This window comes from Schistocerca piceifrons, chromosome 5 (genome assembly GCF_021461385.2).
Source record: "Schistocerca piceifrons isolate TAMUIC-IGC-003096 chromosome 5, iqSchPice1.1, whole genome shotgun sequence".
NCBI classification, from domain to species: domain Eukaryota; kingdom Metazoa; phylum Arthropoda; class Insecta; order Orthoptera; family Acrididae; genus Schistocerca; species Schistocerca piceifrons.
The window spans coordinates 152,978,087-152,990,714 of NC_060142.1; the positions used below are offsets into that span (position 1 = coordinate 152,978,087).

The 12,628-nt window shown below is 36.1% G+C and overlaps 1 protein-coding gene across 1 annotated transcript in view; it reads right to left on the reverse strand.

Annotated features, from left to right (window-relative positions):
- Positions 1 to 6,160: 6,160 nt before the first annotated feature.
- Positions 6,161 to 12,628, reverse strand: part of LOC124798092 (dedicator of cytokinesis protein 9) — a 340,161-nt gene continuing 333,693 nt past the window's right edge. Inside the window, exon 36 of the mRNA XM_047261335.1 lies at positions 6,161 to 7,329. Coding sequence (XP_047117291.1) covers positions 7,095 to 7,329 — 235 coding nt within the window. The 3' untranslated portion in view covers positions 6,161 to 7,094. The remainder of the gene's footprint in view (positions 7,330 to 12,628) is intronic.

Consider the following 12,628-nt stretch of genomic DNA (forward strand, 5'->3'; position numbering starts at 1 on the left):
AGTTTTGTCTTAATAAATACTCAAAAAGTTGTGCCATTTTAAATAGATGTGTGTGGCTGGAGAAGGAGAGGGCGGAGACATGACGAACACGTCTATATTTTGAAAATAAAACCTGTAATACTGATTCCACAGTGTTTCTATGTTTTACTCTGCCATTTTTTGTAGATAAATGCTTTCATAATACTGATATGTAAATGCTTACAGATGACATAGCTCTGGACACAATGTCATCTTTTTCAATAAAATGACAGCCTTTCTACTTAAACATGTACAAAAATATGTGAAACAAAAAAGTTTCAATTTTTAGATTCTGTAAGACCAGATAAAATACATACAGCAAACAACTACAACAAATTGAAACTAAAGCCATTTAAAGCAATCAAAGAACGGGTTTCCTACATTTGGCAAGACAAAAATTAACATGAGCATTTATCAGTTTTATGAGCATTATGTGTATGATGTAAAATTCAGTTACGACTGTTCTAGAACACAGTGTCAAACAACTGTTATTGTAATGTTCACACTTGTCACAATTCACGGAAGTGCAGACTGAACAATGCATTACAAATTTTTTGCTACACAAAAGAAAACAAAATGAACTGATATAAATAGAACTATCTTTCAGTCTCTAATCTTGCATGCTTACTATTACAAAGGTTACAAGTCTGCTTAGTGAACAATTGCAATGATATTTTACACAGAATGCTACTAGAGATCTAATTTTCTGGCACTGATTCAGTAAAAACATGCACATCACCCAACAACTCAACAGAGAAATCATTTTTTGAACTACCATCCGCAAGTAATACCTGTCTAAAACTTCCATTCAAACACATTTCCAACATTTTATTTCACACTGCAATACTTTCAAAGAAATAAATCAAACAATATTCAACAGTATAATAATAATAATTTCAGGTACACATATTATATAACAAACACAAGTTTCACTAACCATTCCACTATACAAAGGAAATTTACAAATGAAGAAGCGTTCTAATATCTGCTTACAATTTTAAATAATTACAAGCAATATATATACACATAAATATCTACTTCTTATTGACTGTTGAACTGACATAATATTCTTCAGAAACAAATGGATGTTCTTGCATATGTATGAGGCGAGAGAAATGAGGAAAGAGAAGCGAAATTAAGGACAAGCAAGTCTACATGGAAACTTTGACACAAGGTATCAAAATGTTAACAAAGATGAAAGAAGGGCATAACATGTGTTATGTTTGCAAGTTCGACAAAGAGTGTTTTTATTAAAATACATCTTCTATACACCATGAGCTGCACTAGAAATGTTTTATTTGTCAAAACTGGATCCGGATACAGAAGAACAAACAATTCTATGTGCATAGATTTCTACGAAACAATAACTGTACATATTTAGCAGTAATATAAGTATATTTACATTATGCACTTCTATAGCAATGACATGCTTGGATCTGAAATACGTCCTATAACACAGTACACAGTTCCACTGTATCAAATGCCACTGAATATGGATTAGGAACCCAAAAAGCAGTTTGGGTAAACATAAATATCTAGTGCAGCTCATGATATATAGAAAATGTCTTTTAAAAAATATCTGAAAGCTGCTGAGCACCAAGTATTCAAGATTTTTAAAGATTATTTTGGAATTCATCACAGGTATTACTGTAAACCCATCACTAAAATTAATACATAACTCACAATTGCAGTTACAATCAATGCATTGCATGAAATGTCCCTCACTGCTGCAACTGGAAGCAATCCAGACTTGAGAATGAACTAAACTAATCTCATATGCTTCCATGATCACAAAACCCTTATGTCAACAGGTTATGGTGACAGAATCATGACCTAATAATTTTTCACTTGTCAAATTTACCACAGAAGTAGCACAAAAACATTATTTTGGATACTGGTAAGTATCAACAAAATATTAGAAAACTAAAAACCAGACTCGATTGCGAAAAATCACCTAGTGTTAAGTGTTAACCCAGGTTTCGGCGTAGATAACTACACCTTCTTCAGAACAACAATAACACCCACAAGTGCCTAAGAACAAACCGTCTGAAGAAGGTGTAGTTATCTACGCCAAAACCTGAGTTAACACTCAACACTAGGTGCTTTTATCGCAATCGGGGCAGGTTTTTACTTTTTTAATATATTTACCAAAGATTGCCGACGCACTGCGATGTTGAAGGTTATCAACAAAATACCCAAGTTATCACAATTATAATGCAATGTATGCTCTCCTTATTTGAAATAGTGTGGCCTATAGACAGAAAATACATCAAAGCCAATGAAAAATTGTATTATGAACATGCACCCATGTGCGGATGCACACCTGTGTGCGCGCGAGCCAACACACACACACACACACACACACACACACACACACAGAGAGAGAGAGAGAGAGAGAGAGAGAGAGAGAGAGAGAGAGAGAGAGAGAGAGTGAGAGTGTTTTAGAATTTTATGAAGACACAAAGTGGAATGCTCAGAAAGAAATGAAGATCATATGAGACTCAAAAGGAAACAGCACATCCTTTCTTCTTCTTCAGTACAGAAGTGTCCCTATATCATTCTCATTTTTAGGGAAAAACTCTTAGTACTGCTGACAGACACATATAAAAGTAGAAGAAACTAACTAGTGCTGAAAGCTGGGGGACTTTCTTGTATTTTTATCCATCTGTCTATAGTGCTACGATATTTGCCTCCTCATTGTAAATACCGCCCAACAATTCTGTCTCTTATCCAAGTGAATTTACCTAAGAGAAACAATTATAAACACACAAAAACATTCAGGCATGTCTCAGAAAGTATGATGAAACAATCATCATTCATAAAATACATAAATGAATAAATAATATAGCTAGACCTCAGAGAATGTTTGTACAAATTGCTCCTTTTTCCAAATGAGTAGCTATCAATACATTTACACAATGAGGACTACAAAAAATCAGTACTTACTGCTGGCAGCTAAATAAAGAAAGTAAATGCAATACAGAGCACACAGGCAAGGAAAGTTTAGATACCATGTAACAATACCAGAGAAGGAAAGTTGCTACTCACCATATAGCAAGGATGCTGAGTCGCGATATGCACAACAAAAAGATTCACACAATTATCTATCTGAATCTAACTGTGTGAATCTTTTTTTTGTGCCTATCATGACTCAGCATCTCCGCTATATGGTTAGTAGCAACTTTCCTTCTCTGTTATTGTTACATTCCATCCCGGATTTTCCAAAGTTTAGATACTGTTGCATGCCACTAGTAATTACAGTAGTCACGAATAACATGCAACATAAACATACAGGTAGAACTCAGAGGTTACAGAGAATTGTTTTCCCTACATACTTTCTGTCTGTGGAATGGACAGAGAACCAAATGAGACTAGTACCCCATTCCATTCACCTCAGTATCGCTCTCACATAGATAATTTACTTGTCAAATGTGATGAAGATAATGGAAATGCATAGAATCAAAAAGGTACAGATACATTAAAAAGTGAAGACTGAATTACTGAATAAACATTCAGTTGCAACCAACTGGTATCACATTTACGAAACTGCTGAAATGAGTATTAGATGTCTTACTTACATACAAAAAGCACTGGAAACACTGTGAACACAAATGGAAGACTTGAGCGTTCAACTGTGTGTTGTACAGTAAAATGCAAATAAGAAGTTCTATTAAGAAAAGTAATAAGAATGAAAGTTTATGCACAAATTATGGAAAACTGAAAATTTCAATAAATATAAATATTCATAAGCCAAAGGTATTGCACTCTTTCCTGGTTTACACAAAACTTCCCCCCACCCCCCACCCCCCCCTTCTGTTCACATTATTGTAAAGAAAATAATATTTATCTTCTGTTACAGACTACATAATGGAATATGTGATACCAATAATAGTATAACTTACACAGTACTGTTCACCAAAGTCCAGACAAAACTCACGAACTATGTCAACTGTCAAGAAGAGGGGCACATGCAAGTAAATTAAATTGAATTGGTTATGTAAAGTTAAATGCAACTGGATCTTAAACACAAATCACACTACTGTGTATATTACATGATGTGATGGCAGTGCATCCTGAATTGTAGTGCCTTATAATACACACTTAATTCTGACATTAATTTATATTGTTACAATAATACATATACAATACCTGTACCAGATATACTATATAGCAGATATACTATACATAAAATTTGAATTTTGGCAACAAAACTGGTCAATACATTATATATAATCACAAATACATTATTTACAAATTACAAATATTTTTCAAACACTCAATTCTTCTACATGAATACGCTAAAACCACGTAAGCAGACAATTTTATCAAGCACTTCACAACACAAAAAACTTTCTGTATAGTTTAAGATTTGTAGGAAGGGAAACAGAAAGAGTTAAAATACACTTAAATTACATTTTATTCAATGCTTATTTCCCTTAAATACGAAAACATTCAATTTTGTAGCATTTAATTACTTAATTCTGTAGCATTTAATTTTATCATAATCATTACAGATCATATTTAAGTAGTTAAGGGCATATGTAAGCAGACTATCAGCTTTATGTTGTATGTTGGTGGAAATGAATATCTGCCAATAGACTGCATCTAGTCAGTTAGCATTTACTTCCTAATAAAATTAATGCAAAGCTACAGTGAAAAAAGAATAATGACACTCTTTCTGAGAATGAGACGAGTGAGACTATAAAATCAGATCTCAGTAATTCTTCATACTGACAGGGGCCATAACCTACGTGGTCACTGAATGGATTGCACAAATGATATGTGGAAGGCAACAGTATGCATGTATGCTTATAATGTTCTTTTCAAGCCATGAAACAAATATTGTGACAAACTAATTATGAAAATTACACAATTTAGTGAAATGTGAGTTTATGGGAGACGGGAGACATGTAATAAAGATAATAAACACTTAAATAATGGCAATGTAGTCACTGCAGTTAAATGTGTTTAAAAATTCAGAGAAGGAAAAGTCTACTGCTGACAAATGAAGTATGAAAGATATAAGGAGCAGCCAGTAGCCAACTGCAAGATAGATTCAACAAATGGCTGTCAACTAACTGGTATATATGAGTTCTTAATCTCTACCTATAATGTTGCTGTGCCAATGTTCTTATTAATCTTCAGTTTGAACTAGTATAAGGCAGAGACTGCCTTCTTTCAGATAAAGTTCAACTCTCCCATAAGATGATGTACACAAGCTGACACTGACTCAAGAGTTGAACTAACTTAAATCATAAGGAAGTGTCACATGCGAAACAAAACTGATTATCAGCAACTCTCTCCACAATCTTCCTCCTCACACAATGAAAAAGGAAAAAATGGAAAAAGGGAGCAGGGACTAAAGGAAACAACAGGAAGAACTTTCTAAATAATGGACTTTAAAATTAAGCCCTCATTTATACACAGTATTAATATAAATTGGCACACAACAATTAATCTATTAGGTGCTGCAAAAATTATAGTTTTCATTCACTCCCACTATCTCTTATTAAAATATTTTTATTTTCATTAGGCTTATGCACTGCAGTTTGACACTGTTAGATTTTAAAACCTGATGTTAAAAATTTGAACATTCAATTACTTTTGGAAACAGCTGTTACCCAGACAGTAATTATACTGAAATATTTTCAATACACAAAGAAATCCTTCTAGATGACAGTCTTATAAATGGGATTATCTACTGTCAATACTTCCCATGGACAATGTGCTACATATTGGTCCACTGTTCAGTGGTGAAAAACTTCATAACATTACACATTAATCGTTGATGAAAGTCAGCAAATCGTTATAAAACAATCATGAAACTGAGATTCTCATTATGAGTGATGTAGCAGAAGTAAAAATATATACATATAATTTACATAGTTATTCAACCACCATCATGAATAATGAGTTCAGTGCCTGATGTCTTGCTTCTTGTTACTTAAATTAATAGCAAAACATCTACTAATTTATGTTATTCATGATATCATCAGAATGCTACATTAAAATAAATTGTAAATAAATTATGTGATTGCACTTGAACTGTAAAATACAATATATGTATCTCTTGCCACAATCTTCCGAGAATAAAATCAGTTTCCAGAGCATCTTTCAGAAACTCATATGATTCACAGCACAATTTAGATAAGTAGATTACATTAACAGAGGTATAATACAGATTTGCCACAGACATACAAAGAGATTCATTATTGCACACAACACTTTTCTTACACGCACACAGCAGATAAAAGCTACATATTTACATCTGCAAGGAAACACTCTTTAACAATATCGGTCCTACAAATGGCTATGTCACTGAGAACACTTAAGTAGAGAGTCAGTGCACCTGAGATACAAGATCAACAAAAAATTTTGCATTGTTTTACCACATGACATTACCAGCTTTCACCTTTTTATATTTGTGTGATAAAATTTATACCTCCATACAAAAACTTCTACAATTTGTGCTCCTCTCAACAGTAACACTAACAGTAACTCTTCATTAATTCACAAGGTACAAAGCACAAAATAATGTATTCAGTCTTTGTAACATCATTAACTCCTACATCTGTAACCCAGTGTGACTGACCTACCATTTTTAATTTACTTCAGGACCAATGTTTTAAAAATGTGTTTCATTCAACAGATACAAAATGAAATAGAAATTCAAGTATCATTTCATTTTCATTGACCCTTAAAAAAAAAATCTTACTTGCAAGAATGAATGAGATTTTGTAACCCTGAATGCCCTATTGATACAGTATAGGGCACAAATACCAAAATAACAATCCATCTTAAACATTCACACAATAAGTACACAGTAGAAACTTACAATGTGGATATACAATATCCAAGACAATATAATCAGTGCTGCAACACATCAAGTCATTTTCCTTTACCAGCAAGGACAATTAACCTTATCCAGCAGTGACCTCAAGACAAACAATCCACAGCTTTGTGTTGGCCACACTGAAAGAAATAACAAAAGTACTACTGAAGTCTTGGTACCAGTGAGCAAGAATATAAAAACAGACAGTCATGTGCACAATGATGATCACTAGTAAATCCCATTATTAAGCAGTACTTGAGGCACTTGATGATCCACTTATTACACCAAACAACACATGACTGTTTCTTTTGAAAACTCCCATTTCTTCATCAGGCCACAGTGACTCACCCAACAAAGTTGACAAATTATGACAGAGCTTCTGGTAATTCTGCTGAAGCACTTCTTGATATTGCAGCTGGTCCTGGGTAATTAATTTGCTGTTTATTTGGAGAGCTGTATAACATATTTTTACAAAATCCCTGGAACCAAAGAGTCTTAATCAGAAATGTTTACAAGAAATGGTACAGTCAATCAGTAGCAAATAAGGGAATGATGACTACAAGCTAATACCAATGTGTTTCAACATGCAAAAACAGATCTTTACTTTAAGAGTGTAAAAAATGAAATCTGTAAGGTACGATGCACAACAATGCACAGCTGAAGTTTTCTTGTTTTGCTCTCCTCCATAAATCCTGGAGGAGAACAGCACTTATGACACCTGTGCCTTCCAGTCTTCCACTAATCTAACACAATGACAGTCAACAGTTGTAATTTATCTTAGCCAAATGTGGCGTTAGTATTTCTTTACCACGTGTAAGACATTTCTCTATTTACTTTACTATATATATACTGAACTTCATGGTATCCTCTATTTGGACATGTAAATCATCAACATGTACTATTCTATAATCATTATTCACAAAATCTATATTAGAGAAGAAGAAAAAAGTCCACAACATACATTATCTCCTGAACAAAAACTATCACACTAACTGGACATACCTAGAAATCGTAACACCAAAGCAAAATCAGTTACCGCAGAATTTATGGAAAGGATAGGGTGCTGCTCACCACACAGAGAAGGCACTGACTCACAGACAGGCAAAATGAAAAAGATGGCTAAAATATTAGCCTTCAAACAAAATACTTCTTCCATAAGCACGACACACACACACACACACACACACACACACACACACACACATAACTGTCTCCAGGCACTAGAGCCTGACTGTAGTCGGGAGACCATGGTCACATCTATGTGGGTTGTGTTTGTGTGAATATGTGCGTTTCCTATTTTGGTTCAAATGGCTCTAAGCACTATGGGACTTAACATCTGAGGACATCAGTCCCCTAGACTTATAACTACTTAAACCTAAATAACCTAAGGGCATTACACGCATCCATGCCCGAGGCAGGATTCGAACCTGTGACCATAGGAGCAGCGCGGTTCCAGACTGAAGTGCCTAGAACTGCTCGGTCACAGTGACTGGCTCATATTTTGGAAGAAGATCTTTGCCTGAAAGCTTAATATTTTAGCAATCTTTTTCACTGTGCCTATCTGCAACTCAAAGCTTCCTCCATGTTGTGGGTAGCAATCTATACTCATCATGTTGTTGTTATTCCATCCAGGACTTTTCATTGCTTGTCACTGCAGAATTTGTTTCACAAGGCACGCATTGATTAACTGGTGCTCTTGTCTCTACACATTCATCATAGCTTCTCTTCCTCCATATTCACTTTCTCCTTGTGTAACATTCCATATAAACTATGTGATCAAAAGTATCTGGACACCTGGCTGAAAATGACATTGAAGTTTGTGGCGCCCTCCACCGGTAATGCTGGAATTCAATATGGTGTTGGCCCATCCTTAGCCTTGATGACAACTTCCACTCTCAGGCATATCGCCCATTTAGGATCAGACAGATGTAACTACATTTTTGTCACTTTTGAGTTGCTAGTACCATAAGGCACACAAAATCAAGACCTACGTTACGATCAAACAAGCGTAACTCTATCTTATGTGGTTTCCGTTTTAGTTGTCGACGTATCTACATTTTACGAAAAACAGTAAGAATCAGACAGACGGAAGAGCTGATCCGTTTTTAGACCACTGGACACAGTTTTAATTTGTGAAACGGAACAGCTCTTACATTTCTCTGATCCTAACAGAACCTTTAGAAGTTGCTTTTCCCACCACTTCTCTTTAGAAGCATTGTCACCATCGCTCTATGACAACAATGAAATGCTACTTCCTGGCAAGGAAGATAAATATTGTTTCAGTTGTGAATGGGCTTACAAGCAAGTAGGAGCACTATGGAGTCCAGAGGAAGAAGGATGGTTCAAATGTGGAGGAGAAGGAACAGAATTTGATGGTATCTAGTAAGTATTAGAATCCGTTTCTTAGTGTATATATTTCAGTAGTAAGTACTATAATCAGCTGTTGTCATTATTATTATTATTATTATTATTATTATTATTTATATTCATAGCTGAGGAAGAACGTGATGTGGAGATGTCAGGACATTCACTGGTTTCAGATACAGATTATGATCCTACCCTAAGTGAAAATAATGATGGGTTTTATGAATTCTCCATCAAAGACTGATAATAAATTTCCTGGAAAACAGTTTTCTTGTTTATAGTACTCACTGGAGGCACTGACACACATTCCCATAACTTGTTCCATGTAATCTGTATTTATAAAGACATTATTAACACAACTGCAGTAATTTTTAATATGATGATATCACTTAAAGCTGCATATTATTTGTTTGACGTTCATATGTCATACAGCAGCAGCCATTAAGTTAAGGATTGGACAAACGTAACTGCATGCATAATTTCATTAAATATTTCATTAGTGTCCTTCGAGTGACTATAATATGTAACACCTAGTAGCAAACAACAGTCAATGAAGTATACTTTTTATTTACCATAGAATAGTTTGTGAAAAACTATTATAAAGTACTCAGTTTTTTGGACAAAACCTTTAAATCGAATTATCTCAAGCACCGTTTTTGTAGTTACGTTTCTTTGATCCTAAATGGGCGATATGTTCAATCAAGTGCTGGAAGGTTTCTTGGGGAATGGCAGCCCATTCTTCATGGAGTGCTACACTGAGGAGAAGTATCAATATCAGTCGGTGTGGCCTGGCATGAAGTCAGCGTTCCAAAACATCCTACAGGTGTTCTATAGAATTTGGTCAGGACTCTTGTGCAGGCCAGTACATTACAGGTATGTTATTGTCATGTAACCACTGCGCCACAGGCTGTGCTTTATCAACAAGTGCTCAAGAGTGCTGAAAGATGCAATCACCATCCCTGAATTGCTCTTCAACAGTGGGAAGCAAGAAGGTGCTTAAAACATCAATGTAGGCCTGTGCTGTGATACTGCCATGCAAAACAACAAGGGGTGCAAGCCCCCTCCATGAAAAACATGACCACACCATAACACCACCACCTCCGAATTTTACTGTTGGCACTACACATGCTGGCAGATGATGTTCATGGGGCATTCGCCATACCCAAACCCGGTAATCAGATCACCACACTGTGTACTGTGATTCGTCACTCCTCACAACGTTTTCCCACTGTTCAATCGTCCAATGTTTATGCTCCTTACATCAAGCAAAGCGTCTTTTGGCATTTATTGGCATGATGTGTGGCTTATGATCAGCCACTCGACTATGAAATCCAAGTTTTCCCATCTCCCGCCTAACTCTCATAGTATTTACATTGGATTCTGATGCAGTTTGTAATTCCTGTGTGATGGTCTGAATAGATGTCTGCCTATTACACATTACGACTCTCTTCAACTGTCGGCAGTCTCTGTCAGTCAACAGACAAGGTCGGCCTGTGCGCTTTTGTGCTTTGTACCTGGCAGAAGCTGGCAGCACAATGCACATATATTTTTGGGGGTGTCCAGATACTTTTGATCACATAGTGTAGTATAAGTTCTTGCTTTTCATATTTTATCTTCTATAGGTTGCTCTTTTCATATCTTATCTTTTTATGTCACCAGTAAAGGTTCCATTTTCATTCTCATTTTCTCCTTACTTCTTTCCCTGGTTCCTTTTGTGACTGGTCTCTCTCTCTTTCCTGTACTTTGTTGGATGTTTTTCTCTTCCAAGAAGAAAATTTTGCTCGTTCCTGTCATACGCTTTGAGAGTGGAAGCATAGGGAAGACTTCTTTTTGTCTTACGCAGTACACAAGCATACAACAGTGAAACCCTGTTTCATGAAAACAGAGGAAATCTATAATGACAAGACTATCAGAACAAAGCATGCAATAGGGGTAAATGGGAAAAGTAGCCAATTTGAAATGACCTGTATGTATCTTCGAAATTGTGGTTGTCTATAAAAACCTGCCGTGGAAGCTCATGGAATGTTGGAACAGCCGTAGATAAAGACGTATCTCTAAAATCAACACATTTCACTGGACAGAACAGTTTAGCAACATTTTTCAGCTTTGAAATAATGTGGTATAGACACTGAACCACTGAAGTGAACTGTATCCATATGTTTGGCATTAAAAATGATAATGCATATCCGTATTTTTGCTAGTGAGATCAAATTTCAAAAGAGCACTGAATACACAATAGTTAGACACTGGACTCGCATTCGGAAGGACGACGGTTCAATCCCGCGTCCGGCCATCCTGATTTAGGTTTTCCGTGATTTCCCTAAATCACTCCAGGCAAATGCCGGGATGGTTCCTCTGAAAGGGCACGGCCGACTTCCTTCCCCATCCTTCCCTAATCCAATGAGACCGATGACCACGCTGTCTGGTCTCCTTCCCCAAAACCAACCAACCAACCAATACACAATATATGATTCATAGAGACCTGATTACATCTGAAAGACTATCAATGCGAACAATGTAGGAAAAAGACACATTGCTACTCACCATAAAGAAGACACATCAGGTTGCACGCAGGCACAAATAAAAGACACTTACATAAAGTTTCAGCCCCAGCCTTCAACAGTAACACACACACACACACACACACACACACACACACACACACACACAAAAGAGAGACACAAGCACACCTCAAGCACACATGACCAGCAACTCCAGCATCTCGGGCCAAAATTGGCAAATATTTTCAGTAATAATAATGGAAATTCCTGTATGAAGCAGTAGGTAAAATAAGGGAAAGACTACCACTCACCTATAACAGATCAATAAGCAGAGCACAGAAAAATTTAACACAAAACAGCATTCACACTAGCTTTCCAACACTATCTCTTTTTCTAGCAAAAGTGCACACTACGAGCCTTGCTGTGGTCATGGGACTGAGTATTTGGTTGTCTGTGTGGTTATGTGTGCACTTTCGTCAGAAAAAGAGCTAGTATTTGCAAGCTAGCATAATTGCTGTTTTCCGTTACGTATTTCTGTGCTCCATGCATCAATCCACTATGGATGAATGGTTATATTTCCCGAACATTTTACAATGAGGTGACAGAAGTCATGGGATTGAGACATACAGAAACACAGATGGTGGTAGTACTGCGTACACAAGGTACAAAAGAGCAGTGCATTGGTGGAGCTGTCACTTGTATTCAGGTGATTCACGTGAAACGGTTACCAACATGATTATGGCCACACAACGGGAATTAACAGACTCTAAACATGGTATAGTAGTTCGAGCTTCCATTTCGGAAATCATTAGGGAATTAAGTATTCTGAGATACCCAGTGTCCAGAGTGTGACGAGAATACACATTGCAGGCATTACCTTTCACCATGGACAATGCAGCTACCAAAGGCCTTC